At 46.7% G+C, this 24177-nt stretch overlaps 1 protein-coding gene across 1 annotated transcript; it reads right to left on the reverse strand.

Annotated features, from left to right (window-relative positions):
• BSDC1 (BSD domain containing 1) lies at nt 1–24177 on the reverse strand. The gene is made up of 11 exons (XM_049878629.1): nt 24132–24177; nt 23809–23869; nt 20029–20145; nt 17774–17941; nt 15082–15136; nt 12951–13066; nt 12467–12535; nt 12221–12299; nt 9371–9850; nt 2877–2980; nt 1–1428 (listed from the first exon to the last, which is right to left on the reverse strand). Exons 1-11 carry the CDS (start codon nt 24140–24142, stop codon nt 1396–1398), a joined length of 1293 nt encoding a protein of 430 aa, XP_049734586.1. The 5' UTR covers nt 24143–24177; the 3' UTR covers nt 1–1395.

The following is a 24177-nucleotide window of genomic DNA, read 5'->3' on the forward strand; positions in this document are numbered from 1 at the left end:
TGGCTACAAAATACTCTGGGGAGATGCATTATAATTTAAAATATATAATATTGCACAAACAACCAAAAGGTTAATTAAACTAAAGAAATAATTACAAAGAGAAAAGCCCCATCCCGTCAAGAAAAGATTCTGCATTCTCTCCATCCCACCCCCTCACTGAAGGTTAGAAGTGGAAGCGACCACCACACCTTGGCATCCTGACCATGATCCCTTTAAATCATTGATGAACACACCAGGTTATGTACAAGAATCACCAGGAGCAGCATCGTGAAGCACCAGGGTCTCCAGGGACTCCTGCGGCCCCTCGTTACCCCGAGAGAGGGGCGGCTTTACCAGAGTGGAGGGTGAGAGCCACAGAGGCTGGCTCTGTCTTCAGGAGGAAGAGCTTTTGCAGAAGCCTGATCAATGTCTCAAGAAGTTCACCCTCAGCACATCCCTTCAAGCAGCAGAGGGCTCAGGTGGAAGGGTTGGACTTACCAGATCTGTAAGTACTCAGCTTTGATCACTGCTTTGTACCGCTGGTAGCTGGCTTACGTCCTAAGCTACAGGGGAATCGAGGTGGGTAGCTGGTTGGTCAAGGTATCCCACCAGGCAATGCACAAAAGGGCCTGAAGTGGCCTCCTCCCTTCTTGGGGAGGAGAAGAAATGCAAGAACAGACTCTTGCAGGTAGCACAGCTGGGCTAAGGACTTGGGTGCATCTGACATGAAGAAGCCCTGGGAAGGGCCTGGGGACATACCAGGTTGGGCTGGATGAAAGGAAGGAGGTGGGAATTCAGGTTTGGTCTTCAGATTCTGAACCACAAGGAACCTTTCCAGGAATGGAAAAGGCCTGGGTTAGGGAAGAGATTCCTGACAGGAGAATTTCCCAGAGATGAATGCCTCTCACTCACTGGGATGGGAACCAAAATGTGCTCTCTGTCCCTTTCTAGCCAAGGGCAGGTGGCATAGCCTTCCTTGCCTGCTCCTGGATGGACAGTGTGTTGTCTTGGCTTACTCCAAGAGACTGGTGGGTTAGCTTCTGTCTACACAGGCAGAAGAGCTAGAGCCATCCCTTGGGACTTCCCAGAAGGAGTGCCTGGGAACCGTGGGTGCTCAGCAGAGAAATCTAGGCTCTTCCATAAGAGGGCTAGGTCTCCTCCCACTTAGGCCACCCTGTGATTGGCACAAATCAAGAGTTCCTGGCTTGCGTGTAGAGAGCCCCTTCCCAGGTGTGAGCAGAAGTCCCCTCTAGGTGCCAAAAAGCCAGCAGGGAGCAACCCAGAATCTGTGCCCAGAGCTCTGGTTGACAGAGGCCGTTTGGGGACATTCTCAGTCAGTGTCTTCCAGGGCCAGGCTGAGGCGGACGAGAGAGGTGAGAGGTGCTGTGGGTAAGAGAGTGCTGGCTCTGACTTCCCTCATTCCCAGTCCTCCCACTCCACATCTTCCAGCTGCAAATGGGAGGGGACAATGGGGAGCACAGACATGTATTTAGTCTTTTGAGTCAAACCCAAGCCCACCCCCCCTTGCTGAGAGCAGGGCTACCTCCATTTCCGATAGCCCTGATGCCTGGCCCTTCTAGGAGACTGAACTACCAGCCTTAAGGGCTGTGTCTGGGGCACAGAGCTGTCCTCTGCCTGAAGGGTAGGTCTGCTGTTCTCATCATTTCAGACCCAAAAGGAATGCTTCCACTGCAAAGGGATGCCCTGCCTAAAGGAAGCAAGTCAGTCCATCTATTCAGGAGAAATGTCTCCTGCTGGATAGTTAAGTCCATGGCTCTGAGAGACAGAAGCAAGGGGGCACTGAGCTCACAGGGCCTTCACAATCCTCTAGGCCCAGCACCGTTATCCCCAAGCTGGAGCCTCCCCCAGGAAATTTTCTCTTGCCCTGCTGTTAGGTGATCCCTAGGGTGATAGGTCATAGAATGATTCTGCTCAGGTGTAACATATGTCAGGATCTATCAAGGACTGCAAAGACACAAAACGCCAGCAAGATCCCACGACGTGATAGGGAGCAATGGGCCTTCCCTGCCCGGGCATCATGAGGTCACAGGTGCAATACACTCTTGGGTAGGTCACTACCTCACCTCAGGCTTCAATTTCCTAATATGAAAACTAAGGCCCTTCAAGTCTCTCTAATCTGTCCACCTCTTCAGAATTACTTGATGGCAGGAACCATGTGGTTCTTGTGTGACAGTGGAAGTAATGCTGTCTTGAATCAGATGTCTGGGCTGGAGCCTCAGTCCTGTCACTTACTAGCTGTGTGAGCTTTGGACTGCCCAGGCTTTCATTCGAAATGACCCAGTCTTGATTCTGGGAGGTAATGAAGAACGAGAGTAGTAAGGCCTCTTTGAACTTAGTAAGTGGAATAGGTTTTGTGGTGTTTTCTGCTAACATCCACTGATGCTTACCACGTCCCCAGCATAAGGCCTACCATGTCTATATGCATTACTCCACTGTAGCTTCTAAGTCAGGTCTTATAATTATCGATCTCATAATTTAGGTGGGGAAACAGATGCTCAGGTTGACTTGCCCTAGATCACATTGGTCTTTTGTCTCCAAGGCCAGGAATCTACTTAGGCCCCACGCCTCAGGACCATGAGTCAGAAGGTCTGCAGCAAGGTTTTAGCATCTGTATATTTAAGTAGTTCCTCAAGTGATCTTGATGCATAGCTAAGGTCAAGAACTCTCCCATCCATCTACCCTGGAGATGGGAGGAAGTAGAGCCTGCTGACAACAACTGTTCTGGGCCACAGTGAGAGACTTCTGCTTCCTTCCTGAAGCCTGGAACCTCAGACAGAAGGGATCCACCCTGAGGGCACAGTTAAGCTTGATGGGGAGAGTTCTCAGACCCTGGGATCACTGGGCTTGCTTCCCTGTAGCTAGCTAGGCCTACTCACCTCACCAGAGGCATCCACTTTGGAAAGTGCCATCTGCACTTCTTCTTCGGTCATGTCCAAGTCAAAGTCCTTCTCCCAGTCCTCACTGATGTCCGTGCTTGAGCCTGGAACCACAATCCACGATATGAAAGGAAGGAAGGGGCGAGGAAAGGTATCTGAAGAGGCTGGGCTAGGGGTGAAGGCACTCTTAAAGAGAGCCTGACAGATACATATCAAAAGTCTTTATATTCTATGCTTTCAAATAAGTGGCTCAGTGACCCCATTTTTAGAAATCTAAGGAAAAATCCTAGATTTAGTCAAAGATTTAGCCAATAGGACGCTCACTCTAGTGCCATAATAGTGACGAAAACTTAGAAACAACCTGAAAGTCTAGTGACAGGGAATTACTAATATACATAAATGGTATAGTCACATGATAGAACATTATGTAGTTTTTAAAAGTTAGGCTGTAGAACATTTACATACATAGTAAATGATCTTAAACTATTCAGTGAGAACAAGCAGGTTACTAAATAGCAGAGAAGCACTTTGCCTAGAGACTCCCTGAGAGCCACAGAAATCTCCCAGGAGAAATAAACAGTGAACCTCCTCCCTCCCCACTCACTCCATTCTACCTACACTGAGTTTGCTATCCTCAAACACACCAGGTGGTACAATCCCACCTTAGGGCCTTAGCATGGGCTGTTCCCAGTACCTGGAACTCACTTCCTCAGCTATCTACACGGCTAACTACCTCACTTCCTTCCCACTTGTGCTTAAATCTCACCGTCTAAATGTTCCCTACCCTGACCACCCTATTTTAAATTGCAAACCATTCCCCCTACTCTCAATTTCCATATTTATCACATTCTAAAAACACATATAATCAGGCTTATTATGTTTATTATTTAATAACAGAAGAGCTAGAATGTAAGCTCTACAAGGGCAGAAAACTTTGATTTTCTGATGTATTCCAAGTACCTAGAATACACAGTTGGCATGCAATAATTATCCGTGGGCCTCTTCTCTAAACCAAGGGTTGGCAAACAATAACCTGTGGGGCAAACCCAGCCTGGCATGTTTTTTTTTTTTAAGTTCAATTTTTTTTTTTTAAATTGTGCTTTAAGTGAAAGTTTACAATTCAAGTCAGTTTCCCGTACAAAAACTTAGACACCCATTGTTATGTTACCCTAGTTGCTCTCCCTACAATGAGATAGCATACCCCTCTCCACCCTGTATTTCCCGTGTCCATTCAACCAGCTCCTGTCCCCCTCTGCCTTCTCATCTCACCTCCAGACAGGAGCTGCCCGCAAAGTCTCATGTGTCTACTTGAGCTAAGGAGCACACTCCTCACGGTATATCTTATATGGTATCTGTTTTTATAAATAAAACTTTCTGGAATACAGCCATGCCCATTTGTTGACATACCACCTCTGGCTGCTTTTGTGCTACGACAGCAGAGCTGAGCAACTGTGACAGAGACTGTATGGCCTGCAAAGCCTAAAATATTTCCTATCTGGCCCTTTACAGAAGAAGTTTCCAATCCTTACTCTAAGTGATTCTGATGACCACTCAAGTTTGACAACCGCTGCTTTAAATATTCATATTTAAGTATGACTTCTTAACAGGCAATATTAAGTATAACTGAAAATTATAACTAAGAAGCAAACTTCATAATTACTTAAAAAAAAAACTCCCAGTATCTACAAATGATTCCATTGTAAAAATACACTCAAAGATGTATGCACATATACAGAAAACATGACCAAGATGCCCACAAAAATACTAGCAAAAGTTACTTCTAGGAGATGGGGTCATGGGTGAGTTTTCTTGGTGGTTTTTTCCTAAAATGAGCACATATTATTTTGTAATAGTCAAAGCCACTACCTTTCTGTCAGTTTGTTGTACTGTGGTGGCTTGTATGTTGCTAGGATGCTGGAAGCTATGATTCTGGTATCTCAAATACCAGTAGGGACACCCATGGTGAATAGGTTTTAGCAGAGCAGTCTAGACTAAAACAGACTAGGAAGAAAGGCCTGCTAATCTACTTCCAAAAAATAATCAATGAAAATCCTATGGATCATAACAGAATATTGTCTGATACAGTTCTGGAAAACAACCCCCCTAGGTGCGAATACACTCAAAATGCACAGTGTCCACAACAACGGACAGTGATCATGGGGATGGTACAGGACCGGGCAACATTTCGTTCAGTTGTAGGTGGAGTTGCCATGAGTTGGAGCTGACCCGATGGCAACTAACAACAAAATAGTTTTAAAAAAAAAAAAGGCATCTTTAAAGACTGAATCTCTGGCTCCCCCAGGGGGATGGCCTGTGAACATCTCTGTTCTTGTCCCACCTGCTCCTCACCAGGCACTCCGCCTCTGAATCGTCCCTCTAAGCCCCGCTCCCACGTGCCTTGTATGTTTTCACACTACCCCCTCTCAGCCTAGCTAGCCCCAGTGCGGTAAGAGCAGGCGCGGTCTTATGAGCCAACTGACTGGGGCTGAATCCCTACTGCTTTATCTATTGTATGGTCTTGGGAAATATTCTGGGCTTCAGTCTGTTCATAAAATAAGACTAAAACCATTCTGTCTGCAAAGAATCACCAAGAAGCTTACTGGAGTGCAGATTTCTTCCCCACTCCCACCATTCAGATTGCACAGGTCTAGGTGGTAGCCTAGAATTCTGCATTATAAACAAGTACCTGGGTGATTCTATATAGACCTTGGCCCAGTGTGAGAAACAATATTTAGGATTAGAGATAGGAATGTAAAGTACCTGTTACATGTATTAAAAAAAAAAACCCAACCAGCAGCAACTGAGTACATTCTGACTGATGGAGACCCCAGGTGTGTCAGAGTAGAACTGTGCTCTCCAGGGTTTTTAGTGGCAGATTTTTCAGAAGGAGATAGCCAGGCTTCTCTTAAGAGGCATCTCTGGGTGGATTCAAACCTCCAACCTTTTGGTTAACAGCCAAGCGTGTTAAGTGTCTGTACCACCCAGGGACTCTGTTACATATATACATAGTGGCTATTTAACCAGTGGAGCCAGATTTCTTCTAAAGGCCTTGTTTTGTCTAAGGGTTATTTTGCCCATGGTCCCACAGCCAGTCAGAAGCAGAGCTGCAACCAAGACCCTTTCCTCTGACTCCTCACCTAAGTCTGTCTGTACCCCAGGACACTTGGGCGGTACCCCTGCCAGCACAGGCTTCCTGTGGGTGAGAAGCTGGCTGTGGCTAGGGCCGTGTTCCTTCCTCAGGTTGCCCCCTCTGGACATGAAGTGCTCTCTTCAGCCTTAAATGCCAGGGCAAACCCTTCCAGGGGGAGAACGCAGAGTATCAGTCAGCGTCTCTGGAGCACTTCACATCCCCCCCGGGTGGGTAGTGACAGTCCCAGTTTTTCAAATAAGGAAATGATGGCTTCAAGTTGCAGAGTGAGAGGTGAATCCTGGCTCTTTCTGCCACCTGCCTCCTCCCACCATCCTGCCTGTCGGGCGAGGTAGGTACCGAGATCTCCATTCCACTGTACAGGGGGCAGAAAGCTGACCTGCACCAAATGAAGGCTTCAGGATGGAGGCTAACTTACAGAAAGGGAGTTCCCAGGTGATTACTAACCTTGCAGTGCTGTCACTCACAGCTCACTTTACTGTTTAGTTAGATCTCTGCTTCCCCAATAAAGAAGTGGAGGCAAAAACCGCTTCTGGGTCACACAGATTGTAGGTAGTGACGTGGGGGCTTACACCCAGGACTGTGCCTTCCAGTCTACAGGCCTACCCCATCAGGCACCCCATCTCCAGCCCCTTGTCTTCACTGAGAGAAGCTGGGCAGGGTCGTCTCCTAGGTCAGATGGACCTTCGGGCAAAGTGCAGGTGGGAAGCAGCTCTGCAATGCCAGGGACTGCCCTGGGACCTTCTGCCTTGGCCACCCCAAGAGACTCTGCTGTACCTGGAGAGCAAGCCTCATGTCTTCCTGGGATGTGAGCACAAGAGGGAAAAGGAATCAAACTACCTCCAAGCTCCATTCTTCCTTTTAAGGTTTACCCCCTTTACTCTGGTCCCATTGCCCCCACCCTAGTCCTAGCAAGACCCTGGCTACCCTCCACTTGGCTACAGCTGCTTCTGTGGGTGCCTGCATTGAATCCCCAGCCCCTCCTTTTACATACCCTGAGTACATCAGAGGAGCAGAGTGGATGATTAAGACACACTGCACCACTTCCATAACCTCACTTCAAGCACCGAGGCTCCAACCACTGCTATCTGAGTCACCCTCTCCAGTAGCCCAATTCCAAACGGAACATAATTCTTCAACCCTCCAACTGTTTCACTATCCCTCATTCCCTTCCTTACCCAGCTCAGATTCCACGAGCCATCATTTTGATCAATCCCTTCTTGCATACACTTGGGCTCTCTCTCTCTCCTTCTTTTCTTCCACTGATTTCACCTGGCTAATCTTGAACCCTGATCAAAATCAACTCCCCATCTGCTCTGGGCCTGCACCTGAGCAACTGAATGTAGCCGGACAAAAGTACAATGGTGTTGACTGGTATCCCTTAAAATCCATGACCACTACTTCAGTGAGCCCTTAGTACCAACCACCTGCGAGCCCGCTACCCTTGTCGGGTCCATCTACTCCCCCACTCTCCTAAAGGACCACTTTACACTTTTCTAAGTATTTGCTGAATGGGTGATCAATTCCAATTTCCTACCAGTAAAGAATGCGGGAAATAACATATGTCATAGAGTTTTTATAAGGATTGAGTAATGAGCATATAAAGTCCTTAGGAGAGAGCTAGATATATAAAAAGTGCTCAGGGAACATTGTCTCTTTCTATCGTCATCGTTTTCCCAAAGCAGGGCTCTAACCAAGTTTCTTCCCTGCTTGAGAACCTATTGTGAAACAACTACCTCCAAATTATAGAGGATCACACAGGCTTAGAAAAGACCAATAACTTAAGTCACACAGCTTCTGAACAACCTGGGATTTGAACCTAGTCCTGTCTGAACTCCAGAGCCTGAGCCCTTAGCCTCCACGCACTGCTGCTTTATAGCGCCAAGTCCAACCTCCTGAACACAGATTAAGATTATAAATTCTTAATGTAAATCCTATTTCTGAGCTAACCCACCCACCCTTCCTAGAGACAGTACACAAAAGTGGTCTTTGGTCACCAGCCCGTAAGTGTGCCCTGTGCCTTCTACTATTTGGACTTTGTAGCTCCCTCAGCCTGGACTACCACACCCTCGCACCTGCTCCAAACTATCCAACTATCATACGACGTCTTCTCAGGGAAACACCACTGGTGCCCAGAGATTCCTTCTTTCTCTGAGCTCCTCTAGTACCAAGCCTGCCCCATATACTTCATGCTTCATCATAAAGACTGCAGCCTTTGCCCCTCCCCACTCAGTGTCTCATAAAGAGAAGGTAGGAGCCCCATAGATGACCTCACTGAATCAGAGTCAGAAGGAAAGCACCGTGGTGGAAACTGGAAACCCTGCTGTTTCCACTGGGGGGCAGGGGAGGGATGGGTAGGGCCTATTTCCCATATACTGCAGCAAACCAGTCCCGCACTGCACCTGCAGGCCAGGCCTTACCTGCTAGGCAAGCTCTGGGCTTTTGACTGGCACTGAGTGTTAGCAAAGAGAGGATGAATGTGAGGGGCTGAAGGGACGTCTTGCTGACAATCCTGTCCCTGGTGAGGTATTTTGGATATGGTGAAAAACTGACACCAAAGCTATTGAAGGACACCTTGTCCTTTAATTACAGGGGTGAGAGAGGTTTTCCTTTGACATAAAGCCAGAGTCCCCAGTCTAAAATTCTATTACACAAGAAAAGAAACTAAAGCTCTGTTACTTAAGCTGAGTCACAGCATGTTCATGGATGTTCATTTGATTCTTCGAATTGTACATATAAGTCTCGTTTATATATTTAATAATAATTAATGAAGGTTCAGGGAAGCTAAATGATTTTCCTAAGGTTACCCTGGGAAAAAGGCCCTTGACACTAATGACACAGGGTAAGGGTGAACTGTCCAAAAGGACAGAAACTGGCATAGTGTGGTAATTATGGGTACGGGCTTGAAGTCAGACAGGCCTGGGCCTGAACCTGGGCTTGCCACTTTGTGGCTGCAAGAATTTGAGCAAGCTACTTAACATTTTCGGGTCCCACTTTCTTCATCCGTAAAATGAAGATAATAATACTGATCTCACTGGCTGTGAGGTGTAAATGAGAAATTAAATGCAATATAACATCCTTGGCACAGGGCTGGTAATAAACCATTTTTTGTTGAATTTAAGACCCCAACTAGTGTAAGATGTACCCTGATTTCAAAGAATTTAAGTGCATCTTAAAACTGATGAAATACAGTAACATATAGCAGCTACCATCATTTGTATCACAGATGAAGGAATTCGGTTCCTAGGATCCTAACAACAGACAAGGAGACGAGTTTACCTTGTGAGGCAAACTCTTCCCTGCCCTGCTCCCTCACAACTCCCTGGGCTCAGGCCTCTAAACGTACCTTTCTTTCCATTGTTGGAGGGTGTGGATTTCCCACTGTCCGAGTTCAGCTCAAACACCCGTAAGTCTGTGGGTGCCTCCTCCCTCAGAGTCTCTACTCTGGCTGAAGGCCTGGGCTCAGGGCTACTGGGGTGGCCATCAGGGGTCAGGGGTTTGGGGGGAGCTGGGGGTGGAGGTCCAGTCTCGCCCACATCCACAGGCAGGCCCTGTTCCTCCAAAGATGCCTCTAGCAGCTTTTGGGACAGGTCCTTGGGCAGCACAGGTGCCTCAGGTGAGGCGGCAGGGTTGGCAATCTGTGTCACGAGGGAGATGCTTTCACTGCTCTCTGATGGAGTCACCTCTGCTGGAGTCTCAACTGGAATCACCAGATTTTCTCCACAGGGGCTCTGGGATTCAGCTCTTCCTTCAGGCGATGTGGAAGTTTTAGTCACGGGGACCTTTGCCTCCTTTGGAGATGTGGGTGAAATGCCCACAGGCTCCTCTGTGGAGAAAAAGGTAGGAGAAAAAACGCAGTGTACTTTGAAGAACCTTGAACATCGTTGGAGCTCTCTGAAGACAGACCTCAGATTCCTGCCAAAGTTTACCCTGCTCAAGATTAAATAGCACGCTTTCTTACCCTCCCTCACACCCTTCCCGTCACTGTTCTTCTTCCAGACACTCTCCGATTGTCAAAGTCCCTCCTACCCATGAGGCCCAGCACATATTTGGTTGGCACTCAGCTTCCATCAACACAACCCAAGATGGTGTTATAGATCAGAAAGCTAAGACCTGAAGGTGAGTTTGTTTTGGTTTCAGGTTGGGTCTGTTATATCGTAGGTTCATGATCTTAGGCACGTCACTTCAACTTACCTACCTCATTCTTGAAATAGGGATAATGGAGTTGTGAGAGCTATGCATGTAAGCTATAGGTCCAGGCTGGGCACATAATCTAAGCACTTAATAAATGTGTTAATGCTGCTGTATCATGCAGGTGGCTCCAACACACTGTTCGAAGCTGAGCTACCAGGTAGAGAATGCTCAACAAACCGCCACAGCTGGTGGCTCGCAAATCTGGCCGGGCATTAATATTACCAGGAGAGCTTGTTAAAAACACAAGTTTGACTCCTACAATTTAGCAACAAAAAGACAAACAACCCAGTCAAAAAATGGGAAAAGGACTAGAATAGACACTTCACCAAAGAAGATGGAATGGCCAACAAGCTCAAGAAAAGATGCTCAACATCATTAGTCATTAGGTAAATGCAAATCAAAACCACAAGGATTTACCATTTCACTCCATCCATTTCAAAGGATGGCTATGATCAGAAAAACAGAAAACAAGTGTTGGCGAGCTCGTGGAGAAACTTGAACCCTCATCCAGCGCTTGTGGAATCGTAAAATGGTGCTGCTGTAGAAAACATTTTGGTGGTTTCTCAAGAAGTTAAACATAAATTACCATATGACTCAGCAATTCGATTTCTAGGTATATACTCCAAAGAACTGAAAGCAAGAACACAGATATTTTGTACACCACTGTTCATTACAACACTGATCGCAATAGTCAAAAGGTGGAAACAGCTCTAGTGTCCATCAACAGATGAATGGATGAACAAAATGTGATTTTATTCTTGTAAAAAGACCAGACTTAATGGTCAGACTGGGACTGGAGGGACCCCGGAGGCCATGGACCCCAGACCTTCTGTTACCCCAAGGGCAAGAACCATTCCCAAAGCCAACTCTTCAGACAGGGATTGGACTGGAATAGGGGTTGGAAAATGAGACTGGTGAAGAACAAACTTCTTGGATCAAGTCAACACATGAGACTATGTTGGCATCTACTGTCTGGAGGGGAGATGAGAGGGCAGAGGTGGCCAGAAGCTACCCGAATGTACACGAGGAGAGAGAGTGGAGGAAGTACTGTGCTATCTCATCAAAGGGAGAGCAATTAGGAGTGTATAGCAAGGTGTATGTAAATTTTTGTATGAGAGACTGACTTGATTTGTAAACTTTCACTTAAAGCACAATAAAAATTAATAAAAAAAAATGTGATTTTAATACGTATGTATATATGTAAGTAAAGCAAAAAAATAAGAACATAAAAAAGTAAATATGTAAGTGAGCAAGTAAGAAAATAAGAAAGTAAGTCAGTAACAAAGAAAGCAAGCAAGTAAATAAATAAACAAAATGGAGTACTACTCAGCCATAAAGAGAAACCAAGTTCTGACACATGCTACCACATGGGTGAACCTTAAAAACACGCTAAGTGAAGTAAGTCAGACACAAAAGGAGAAATAGTTTAAGATCCTACTTATGTGAAATATCTAGACTTGGCCAATGTTTAGAGACCAAAGCTTATTAGTGGTTACCAAGGGCAAGTGGGAGGGGTAGGGATGGCACTACCTAGAGGGCACTGCAATCTTAACAGTGACAGAAACACCTGGAAATGAACAGTAGTGATGGCTGTGCGTGATAAACGTAATTAATATCACTGAAGTGTACATGTAAAAAATGTTAAAATGGCAAATGTTTGGTTATATGTATTCGTACAATAAAAAAGAAAGAAAACACAAGTTTCCCTACAGGGTCTTATTTAGAAGGTGAGGAAGGCAGTCTGGATTTTCAAAAAGCTTCCCAAGTGACCATGAAGTAGCTGGACCACGGGCTGGCAGGGGACTCTGTCCAATGACATGTGATTTCTGTACCTAAGCCCTGGACTCCACCAGCCTTGTTGAACATCTCCCTTGTTAGCTTAGCCTATCCTCTTCACAGACAAAAACTGTCCTCGTTTCCTACTCTTCCCTGGACACCAAGTCTGTCCAGGCTTCAGAGAGCAGGTCCTGTTCCTTGCCCATCACCTCTCAACACTGCTTACCTTCTTCCTCCTCCCAGCCAGGCTCTTCAGAGACGCTCTGCTCTGCCCGCTGCTTCAGGGCATCCCTCCGGGCCTGCTCCTGAGTGTGGGGGAGCAGACAGCCAGGAGAGTCAGGGTGCCCTCTTCTCAGACCCTGGTCCTGACACCAGAACTCTTAGCACCCTGTACTCCCTTCTTCCCTCAACAAAATCCAGCCTGCTTCCCCCAGGGCTGAGTGCAGTGCCTCCCCAGGCCAGGCCAGCATACCTGTTCTAGTTGATGGACTTTATAGAAATACCGATGCCAAAATTCTGAATGGGATACAGCTGCTGGGACCTGAAGGGAGGGGAGAGCAGGAATGAGAGTTTGGGAGTGGCGGCGTGGGGTCTGCTCTCAGCTGCTCTGAATCGCAGGCACAGTAAGTGCCTTAGCAGTAATTCTCAGAGTGCTTCCACCCCCCAACGTTTTAGCCAGACCTACCTTCCTGGCCCAGCTTGGCCAAGGAGGAAGAAAAGAACTCCCATCAGGCTTCCGGACCCTTCCATTTCTCACCATTCTCTGACTGCCAGCAGCCTGGCCAATCAGCTTCTCCCAGGCAGATTCTTGGCTCGGGATGGAGCTGGTCTGGCTCTGCAGGGTCTCCCATCGCTCTCTGGGCCAGATGACCCCACACTGACTCTGGACATGCCCCTCCCACCTCCCGACACCTCAAGCCTGGAGCTGGCTGAGGTTCTGCTGGCTGGGCCCTCACCATCTTGGTGTAGAGGGCCCGGATCGAGGGGCTGGCTACAAGGAGCTCTGAGATCTCCCCCTTCTTCTCCTCCAAGCAGAACTGGGAAAGCCAGGCGTCAAACAATTCCGGGGGCCCTGCAGAGGGACAGACGCTGATGGTCAGTGCCCTGGGCCTGGGGAAAGAACACTGGGCCTACAGAACAAACCTAAGCCTGGACATGGACAATGAGGAAAGCTTAAGGGTTTTTCCAGAGCCATTCGGCTTAGGGTGGGGGTCAGGAAAGGTGAAAGGGACAGGTGGGGCTCACTGAGATTGGGGCAGGGTACCTAAGTGATGTTCAGAAGGGGCTGCAGCCTCTACTTTCTCACATCCCTGCTCAGTTTTTTGCCCTGGGCACTTGGCTACTGAATCCCCTCCTCTTTGAAACTGCTGTTCTCAGCCACCAGCATGGGGCATAAGCAAACAGGTGCTGAAGGGAAGGCATGCAGACAGCTGGGCTGGGAGGGAGGTTGAACCAATGGGATGAGGAAAGAGAGGAGCAAAGCCTCCACAGAGGGGGAGGAAGATACCTAGGTTCAGGTGGGAAAAGGGAGCATTAACCCATCCCACCAGGCATAAGGCACACACTAGCCCCACCACGGCCCCTCTATTTTGCCTCTCCTCATGTGTCTGTTCTGTAGATTCTGACCCTGGGAGCCATTGCCTTCCTCTTGAAGCCCTTGCCTCCCCTGGCTTCTCCCTCTTATGATTTTCTTCCCATTTCTCTGGGTACTCCTTCTAAGTCTTCACGGGCTCCTCTTTTTCCTTTCGGCCCTTATTTCTTCGCATTCTCTATTTTCTCCCAAGATAACCTCCATCAAACCATGAGTTTCAACCCCTTCTCCCACTGACAACTCCTCAGTCTCTGTCTGTAGCCCAGGTCACTCTTTTGGGCTCCAGATCCACAGGACCAGGTGTCCCCTGGACACCCCCACCTAGGTAGGTGCTACAAACCCAATGTGAACTCCTTTTTTTCCCCTCCTTTCCAGATTATCCACCTGGAAACCTGGGGGCCATCCTAGCCTCCTCTCTTCCCCAATCACTGTGAATTCTATGTCCTCAGTATCTCACATGCACACCTTCCTCTTCATTCTACCTGCCACTTCCTAGGTTCTGGCCTTACCTTCTCTCTCTGTCTCTCCCTTCTCTATTTTATGCTACACAAATACTGCTCAAAAGCTCTTCATAAAATGCAAATCTGATCACCTCAGGTTTCAAAATCCAACACTTCTCTGTGGGAGAGCTTTTTAAAGCTAGATTCTATAGATTTCAAAGGGTCAAAGAATCCCCATATTGCATACGAAATTTCATGGGCATTATTCTGGAGTGTTTGCCATTTTCAACAACCTTTGCCTAAAAAAGGTTAAGAAGCTCTAACTGGTGCCTATTAGGATGAAATTCAAACTCCTTAATCTGGCACACAAAGCCTTTCACAGTCTATCCCTTGGGCATCTCTTATGTCCTTCACTCACTCACACACACTCCTTAGCCCAGCCTTACCAAATGGCCAGTGCTCCCTGTTCTTTCTGGGCCTTCAGATATACTGTTCCTTTGCTTGACCACCCCTCCCCCACTTCTCTCTCTAGTTTATTTCTGATTTATCCTTAAAGCCCCAATTGAAGTATCACTTCCTAGATGACTCAGGCTGGTTGGCTGTCAGAAGGATATTCCTCTGGGCTCCCCATCCTTCTGTCAGGTCCTCACTCTACTATCTCTGCTTTATTCAGCATTTCTCTCAGCAGCAAGTTCCTCAAGGGCTAGACAGGGTCTGAAGGTTTGACTCCTGTCTCATCTCTAGCTCCCAGCATGGGGCTTAGCAAACAGGTGCTGAAAGGATGGTAGGAAGGCAGCAGGACTGGGAAGGAGGCTGAACTGATGGGATAAAGGAAGAGAGGTGCAAAGCCTCTGCAGAGGGGAAGGAAGATACCCGGGTTCGGGGGGAAAAGGGAGCATCAATCCATCCCACCAGGCATAAAGCACCTAGCCCCACCTTGGCCCCTCTATGTAGGTGGTACCTGGCCTCTGCTGCCTGAGGCAAACAGGGCCCACAGGCCAGACCCTTTTGGTCTCCCTGTCTTATAAGCCCACCGCCTAACCCCTGCCCCCTCACCATCTGGTTCATTGCAGTAGGTTGCTGGGTCTGACTGCAGGCTATAGAGGCGAGCCTAGAAGAAACAGAAAATAGAGAATGTAAATTCTGGGGTGCAGGGCATAGATAGCACCCCCTCTTTGCCAGGGTACCCAGTCAACCACAACCCAGCTTCTCCCATAACCAGGTAGCCATTTGGCTGCCACACCCACAGGGCATTTGTCAATTCACACTGCAGCATAAGGAGTGGAGAACCAGGTTAAGAGTCTTCACCCTGTGTTCTATCTCTGAGAACTAGGAAAATACAGTGTATGTAGGCTACAGAACTGTAGGTATGAAATGCTTGTGAATTGTGAAATTTGAAGTGTTAGTGAAAATATATTAACAAAGTCCAGTATGACCTCACTTATATAAAAGGACAAGAAAAGACAAAGTTTCCTAGGGGTTACTAGGGGTGGGAAGGAGGGGGAAAATGGGGGATTAAAGGTGATGGAAATACTGCATGATTAAGGGTAGGGCTGTACATCCCATTATTGTAATTGGTGTCACTAAGTTGTACACCTGTCAAAAACTGAATTGGTAAAAGCTGTGTGATAGCTATATTTACAACAATGGCAAAAAAAAAAAAAAAAAGAGGAGCTGCTGAGGCTGCTTATGTATAACCAAAAACCTCATGGGATCTGGTTTCTTGGTTTGAAGTTTTAGGGTCATGGTTTCATGGGACATCCAGGTAACCAGCCTAATAACAAGTTTAGTACCTCTGTTCTACCTCCTAGTTCGATGTGTAGAGCCTGGAGTTCTAAATGCTTGCAAGCAGCCATCCAAGGGCCAACAATTGGTCTCTATTTGCCTGGGACAACAGAGGAAGGAGAGTCAGGAACAGTTCAACTGCCTCCTTTGCCATGAGACCAGAAGAACTGGATGGAGCCTCGCTACCATTACTGAAATTTTTATGATCAAAGATTCCACAGAAGAATCCTGACCAAAAAAAGGGAAAATGCAGAACAGAATTTCAAATTCTTATGGACTCCAGATTTTCTGGAGCTGTAAAGGTTGGATGACCCACTGAAAGCTATTGCCCTGAGATGATTTTTAAATCTTAAACCAAAAATATCCCCTGAAGTCTTCTTTAAAACCAAACAATAGTCGAGCTTAACTAGTAAAAAGTATCTGTCTTACGCCATTATGCTCTTTTAAGAGCTATCTATATGGGATCAAAGGAGCCCTTGTGGCAAAGTGGTAAGTGTTTGGCTGCTGATAGGCCCGAGGTTCAAACCCAGCAGCCACTCCACAGGAGAAGAATGTAATAGTTTGCTTCCATAAAGGTTTACTGCCTTGGAAACCCTATGGGGCAGTTCTACTCTGTCCTATAGGGTCACTATGAATTGGAATTGACTCGGCAGCAACGGGTTTGGTTTCTGATTATATGGGATCCAATTCACAATAGCAACTTGAAAGATTACATAAGAGCCTTAGGGGACAGCGAATTTATGTTAATGGGAGAGGAACAACTCAGAAAAGGTGGGTGAGAATGGATGCACAACTCGAAGAATGTAATCAACGTCACTAAATGGTACATGTAGAAACTGGTGAATTAGTGCATATTTTGGGGTGTATGGTCTCCATAACAAAATAAAAAACATACTAATAAAGCCCAAATTCATGGGCAAATTTTGAAATAATACAGCTCCCCCCCAAATTAAAACCATTAGTAATTTCTTAATTTCACAGCCAGTCTGCCAAGTGAACTGTAAGCTGTGTTCCCACTGGTGCCACAGGGATGGCAGACTTTAGCTGGAAAACAGAAAGCTCCACCTTCCTTCCTCAGCATCACCTCAAGAATGCGGCTGTCTGTCTGCACTAGAGATTCTCCAACTGGTTTGGGTGATGTTCACAGATATCATTTGCAACCTAATAATTTAAAGATTTCACAATTCCATTCAAATGTCCACTAAGTGGTGGTGCTAATGCTAGCGCTGAAAAATATGCTTGAAAAATCAGCACATTTGGAATGGAAATTCAATGTGATAAAATGCTACAAAGAAGGCCAATCTGTTAATTTAGGGGAAAACATCAAACAGGAGAATGAGGAGAAAATACAATGAGATAGAAATACACTACCCTGGCTGTTGATTTAAGTGCTCTTGAGGATACTCTCCCCACTTCACATTTATTTCTACTGGAAATCAGTCTTAACCCCAATGTATAGAGTATCCTCCAAAAATGCTCCTTCCCACAGCTTCCCTATCAGGGCTGAAGGCAGAAAGGAATCAAATGTGAAATGTGTGACACTAGGGAAATGGTGGGATAAATTATGCTGTACTCACTGCAACCTTTAAAGTCATTAAAGATGATGGGGATTAGGAAAGACGTTCAGTCTGTTGTGAAGCTTTTTTTAAAAGCAAGTTACAAAACTGTATGTATAAAGTGCCCTTTTAAAAATAAATAAAACTCAAGCTTTTGTCGTTACCTTACTCTTGCAAACAAAAAGAAATGGAAAGGTTATACGCCAAGGAGAAATCAGTGGTTCTCTTCGGGTGATCGAAGTATGGGTTTAGAAATAATTACCTTCTCCTTGCTTTTCATGTTCTCTAATTGAGTTACGTACATATATTTACTCCCCAGGCTGAACACGTATTGCTTTTGTGAGTACAGGTTGGACGTTAAAACCGCGAGCTGGTGGGCATCTGCAGGCGAAGCCCTCAGTGAATACCTTGGTGCCGTCATATGGCTCGGCTGTGCCAGAGGGCGTGCCCATCAGGGTGATGACATCGCATTCGATGGTTTTGTCCGGTGAGGGGGCAAAGGTGTCTGAGATCACCCCCAGGAAGTCAGACAGCCCCCTCTTCATTTTCTCCGTTGCCCCCGAGGATCCTTCAGTCTGCAGAGAGAAGCCAGCAGAGGAAACGAGTGCCCCAGAGGCAGGATCGGATCTGGGGTATGGCGTATGAGGGCGGAAGCATCAGGGGTGAAGGTATACTGTGTGTGTGGGGACCAGGGCAGTGCTGACAACCTTTCACCCCATCTCTGGGGCTGGGAGCAGGCCTGTGTAGGGCAGGGCAGAGATCCTTGATTGGCTGTTCCATCAAAATTTCAAGGCTAGTCGGGCTAATCAAAAATTGACAGGAGAGGATCCATGCCACAGACACTTCAGTGGGGAGAAGGGCTTATGGATAGAATGGTGGAAAAGGTACTAGCTTTGGAGTCAGGCCTAGAATCCCAACTCTATCACTTGTTGGTTGTGAGACCTTTCTACCCTGTTTCCTTACTGATATAATTTGCATAAATATACATCTCTTAGAGGGTTACTGTGAAGAACAAAGGAGATAAAGCCTGTAAAGTGCCTGGCATACAACAAGCACGTAATAAACTGCAGTATTGTAATAATTCATCATTATCGTTGTTCAGAAGTAGAATACTTTGTGGAAAAGGTTGAGGAAATATGGGCAGGATAACCACAAGTAGCCTTGCCTGAGGTCAACCTGGGACCAGTCTGGGGTCAACATATGGACCTCCTGGAAGGGGCAAGTAGGAGACAAAGCTTGTGCCACACTGGTCAGGATGCCCTCAAGCCGGTAGGGATGGGGTACTGAGAGGCTCAGGCTGTCACAGAAAACTGTAATATTTATTCCTGATTAGGTTGCCCAGGCATTTTAAACCTAGAACTCACCACAGTGCCTGGCACATGCTGGTACAAATACAATCAGATTTGCTGAACAAACAAACAAAAAAAAAGGAATGACTGAATGAAAGAAACAAGTGGTGTGTCTACTACTGGGTGGACTTAGAGCAATCAGTGGGGAAACCATTCATCATTCGCGCTCATCAGTAGCTGGTTAGCAGGCAGACAGTATTTTACAAGAGAATTCACCAAAATAAGCTTGGCTTAAAAAAAAAATCAAAACCTCCAAAATGCGTATTCCAACATGGCCTCTTATTACGATGTAACTGATTCAGCTGGTGCTTAAATGAAGAAATCTAAAACCTGTTCCAGTGCCAAAGGAAAATCTGGATCCCAAACCAGTACACAGTGCTTCACTGGAACCGTAACATTTACAGGGCTATCTTTGCTCATACACAATTTTTACTTTTTACACTGACTTTGGAACCTAACTCCCACCTCATGAGAGGACTGATTAATTGAAAAAAGGGTCAGTAAGAATATAACTTGGCACAACTTTTCTTGAGGGCAGTTTTATAATAGATTTTAAAAGGCCTAAAACTGTATTCACCTTATGAGCCCTTCTAATATTTTAACATAAAGAAAGTATTACAACAATGGGCAAAGGGTTAGCGATCAGGATGCTCACTGTAGCTCTGTAGTCAATAATGGAAAAAACTGAAATAGGAAACTCGGAACTGGGTAAATCCACTTAATGGACTACCATCCCATTTATGACACTGTAGACGAAGTTACAACGATTATTAAATGAAAGAGAAGGTTACGAAACATTGTATTCAGTTGGTCCCATTTTCAAAAACAAAGTGTGCATAAGGCATATACTCCAAAAAATTAACAGTGGTTATCTCTGGGAGACTGAATTATGGATGTCTCTAAGTTTTGTTTTTTTTTAATCTGTATTTCCTAAATTGTCTACAATGAATGACTTTGCTAAAAAGAAAACATGTACTAACACAATACACAAGCGGGAAAGATAGTTAATACTTAATTACCTAGCTTGTTTAACACAAATCTTTCAAAATAAGAGCCTATGGGGAGAAATATTGACACAGTGGCTACAACAGTGGGTTCAAGCATGACACCGATTGTGAAGATGGCACAGGACCGGGCAGTGTTTCATTCTGTTGTACATAGGGTCTCTATGAGTTGGCACCAACTCCATAGCACCTAACAACAACATGGCAAAATATAATCACCTAGCTGTAGAAAGGTTGGGAGCCCACATCGGGATCCCAGGTGGGTGAAGCCGGGGGGGCAGTCCCTTGGAGGGTGTGGGAGGTACTCACAGCCAGCTTCTCCTTGACCACACTGGCTGTGGCTGCGATGGTGCAGGCCGTGTCATGCTGCACCACCTGGGAGAACTCTGTCAGGTCCCGCTTCATAAACTCCAAGGCTTCAGAGGACTATGGGAAGACAGAGAGGGACGTCAGAGCCAGCTGGCTCCACCGTGCCTTGTTCCTGTTCCCCGTGCTTTTTCAGTAGCAGACTGACACACAGAAAACGCAAGTGACAGGAGGAGCCTGGGCTCAGAAACAATGCTCACTTGTCCCAATTCTGTGACCTGGGATTACCTGATAGCAGAGCATGCAAGAGAGCTTCCTGCTGCTCTGAGAACAGGAACTGAGTCTCAGCCCAGGCACTTAAGTCATAATATTTGTTTCAAATTTCAAATAACATGAAAAGGTGTGCGACTTTTACATTCAAGAAAGCGGGGGAAAGCAGTTATGAGAAACACTGGATCAGGTTCTCTTTGAGGCCTTCTTTTTCCGCCACTCCATGGTTCTACTTATCCAGAAAGCTCCTTTGGACAGAACTCATATCTGCTCCTGTCAAACCAACCTCCTTCTTGCCCTGCACTCCACTTGGCCTGGGCCTACAGCCCCTTGGCTCTCTTCTAAGTCTCACCCTGTCTTCTTTCATACTCAGAAACTCTAGGATGCCTTCCTGGGTTATCTCTGGGCTCACCCCTTCAAGTCCTCTCACTTCTGGGGACATAACTGGGGATATTTACGTGCATTTTTTAAATTAGCATGTTTCTGAGTAAGTGTTCTGGTGGTTTCTCCTTCTGGGAAAGGCCTGCCTACTTCTCATCAGCTGGGGAAGTCTCTGAGTGGGACAGTCTCACCTATCAGCCAGGGGCTTCTCTGGGGGTGGGAATCATGCCTCCATATCAGACTAAAAAACCAAAAAATACAAATCTGTTGCCGTTGAGTCGATTCTGACTCATAGCGACCCTACAGGGCAGAGGAGAACTGCCCCATAGGGTTTCCAAGGCTGTAAGTCTTTATGGAAGTAGATTGTCACATCTTTCTTCTGTGGAGCAGCTGGTGGATTCAAACTGCCAACCTCCTGGTTAGCAGCCAAGCACTTAACCATTGTGCCACCAGGGCTCCTCTCTATCAGATTCTGGGCTCCTTAGTTGGAGTTGGGGGGGATCATTTATTACTTGACACTCTCCATCCACACTGCCACCACCTTACTCCAGGTCACCCTGCTCTTTCACCTGGACTCCTCTCAGGTTGCACTGCTGACACTTCTCCTTCCTTCTGCTCATGACTGCCACAGGGAGCTTTGTAGAAGCCAGAGCAGAATGTAGGGACATCTGGGACAATTGTCCCCGAGAAGCGGTTCTCAAACTTGAAGCTGAGGGGAAAAGACTGGTGGAAACAGGAAAGCAGAGGTCACCTAGGAAGTGTGTGTAGAGTGAGCAGAGCAGTGGGCTGAGGTCAAGGCTCTGCAGAACACTGGCTTTAAGGGGCAGGCAGAGGTAGAGAAACTCATGAACCAAGGAGTCAGGAAAGATGAGAGAAGTATCTGGAGAACTTAAAGAGAATCATGTCATGAAAGCCAAGAGTAAAGTTTCAAGAAAGAGGGTGTGATCACCAATGCCAAATGCAGCAGAAAAGTCCAGGAAGATAAGGGCTGAAAACTACCCATTGGATTTGGCAAGTAGTATATGAAGCTGAGTGTGAATACAGATAAGTTTGTAAGTGGTGGCTTCAGGGGGAGAGGGTGTTAAGAGAGATCATGCTTGTTGACTTCAAATTTTAAAAAGTAGAAGGTGAGGTGAAAAGGCAAGCAGCTAAAAATGGGGGGCTTAACAGGAGAGTTAGGTTTTGGGAAAGTTTCTGCAGGTAAGGGGAGGAGAAGCAAATTAGAGACTGAACAGGCTTGTTGGGGGGTTAGTACTGAGGCTGGGGAATCTGTGGTGGGGTCAATGAGCAATGTGACTTTTTCCACCAGTATGTGGTACACACACACACACAACTTCCAATGGGAGAAAGTAAGGCATAGAGGAAGGCAGATTATAGCACTATCTCTGAGTTGTAGTCTTTGGGGCAATGTACCCTAAATAAAGGGTACAAAGGAATTGAGTGTGTTAAGAAGTTAAGTGATCCCGATGGATCCAGGATGGAAGGGAAGGAAGCAAGGGCAGGAAAGCACTGAAAGACCAAGAAAAACTGGAAGCAACAATGGACTGATAGTGTCCATGAAGTTCCCCCATCACTCTTAGCACTTATAAATGCAGCTAATGCTTAAATAGTACTTAAAATTGTTCTAAGTGCTGTACAGATATTATCATTTAATCCTCACAATGATTCTACCAGGTAGGTATATTAGTATTATTCCCATTTTACTAATGAGGAATTGAGACCTAAAGACTTTAAATAACTTGCCCAAGTTCATCTAAAAGTACCTAAAAGATGCAAATTAAGTTTTTTCTTTTCAACTAAAGAATCGCCAAAGGCAGAAAAAACACGTACCCCCCGCCCTCCACCCCGATTCAAACTGGGAGGTCCCGCAAGGACAAGAATGAAAAGCTGACCATCTTTTTATTCTTAATGAGTTATGGCAGGACCAACTTTGAGGACACCACATAGAAGCATTGGCTCAACATTTGCTTAAGGTTACTCTCCTTCCAGGCGATGGCTCAGCAGGAACCAAACTTGTATGGGGCTTAAACCTCTTCTACTAAACCTCTCTCAGTCCTCATCAACAACATAAAGCCGCCCAGGGTCTCTGACTTGCTAGGCTGTAGGTGAGAGGCTGGTCCAGGAGTACCCAGGCTGGGGGAGGAATAAAAATACTCCCAGAGTAGAGAACTAATTTATCTGAGGCCATAAGCCTCCTGGAGTCCACCCTGAAGCAGGAATTGCCCCAGTATAGTAACTAACTCTTCCCACAATTCAGTGGGGCTGTTTTTGACAAACCAACATGGAATGAAACAGGAACATACTGGCACTCTCCACTGGCAGAGCCAAGCATCACTCATCCCACAGGGATTGCTGAGTTAGCAATTCAAGGACCTTTTTCTGGCCATCAACCTTCTCCCTCCCTAACCTCCTCTGCCAACAGCTCAGTATGACAGAACCCATCAGGTACCAGTGTCTGTGGCTCATGCTGACTTTCAGCCTGGGTTCTTGCTACTTGTCCTGTCTAGGCAGGGTTGGACTCAATCAGGTTCCTTCCTCCTGGAGGTCTTCCCTGGTGTGTTCCTGACTATCTAGACTAGATGTCATGTTCCTGTACTCTCCTTTCACACCACTTACCATAATTGTAATGAAACAGCTATTTGTTTCACTATTCGGTTAATGGCTGCCTCCCCACTAAACTGTGAGCTTTGTAAGGCTCAGAACTACATTTGTTTTCTTAACATCTGTACCCTTAGGACCTGTCAGTGTGCTGTCTGTGGCGTATATTCTATATTTGAACAACTAAAGTAATAAGTTTTACCATTAATTCTTTTTTTCTTTAAAACCTAGATCAAATTCCGTCTCTTCTAAGACGAAGTTCTCACTTTCTCGACTTGCAATAAATTGCTCCCTGCTGTGGATTCCTACGAAAGGGTCGTTCTTGCCTTTAAAATAATCCTTACTTCACACCGGCTAGTATCACACCGATCTGCTTCAGGGTCTGTCCTGCCATACACCGGCAGGGACTGAAAGCAGTGCTCCGGTTGTCTCATCCCTAAGGCCCGGCGCTCACACTGGTCGAGCCAGGGCCGGTGACCAGGCTGCAGAGGCAGCGCGGGGCCCTGCCGGAGAAAGGGCGCCGGCCCGGCTTACCTTCTCTTTGACTGCTTGGTAGCTCTGCTGCAGCCAGCTCCGCCACCAGCCCACGTCCTCCCTGTGGAAGACAAACACATCTGGCGGCCCTGCGGTGCGAACCCTGCTCGCCCCACGATCCGGCCTCAGTTTCCCCGAGACGTGGACCGCGGGCCGAGGCTTCGCCGGCCGCTTCCCCGCCCTCTCACACTGAGACTCCACCCCACCCTTTCACCTCTGTCCAAGCCGGGCTGATCTCCTGTTCCCCATGAGGACCCTGGCCCAGCACCCCAACCCTGGGAAAGCTCAGGCCCCAACGCCCGGGAGCGGGACGACTGGCTCACCCTTCCGCCATCTTGCCCGCCTGACATCACCACTATTTACTGACCT

This window comes from Elephas maximus, chromosome 3 (assembly GCF_024166365.1).
Source record: "Elephas maximus indicus isolate mEleMax1 chromosome 3, mEleMax1 primary haplotype, whole genome shotgun sequence".
Classification (NCBI taxonomy): Eukaryota; Metazoa; Chordata; class Mammalia; order Proboscidea; family Elephantidae; genus Elephas; species Elephas maximus.

Bases quoted from the DNA above. Each gene is read 5' to 3' on its own strand.
- BSDC1 (XM_049878629.1), bottom strand. The intron at 15,137-17,773 runs GTATTCACTGAG...TGTTTCTTCTAG, and splicing joins AGCCATATGACGGCACCAAG to GCTCGCCTCTATAGCCTGCA. The intron at 12,536-12,950 runs GTGAGGGCCCAG...CCCTCCCTTCAG, and splicing joins GGGCCCTCTACACCAAGATG to GTCCCAGCAGCTGTATCCCA.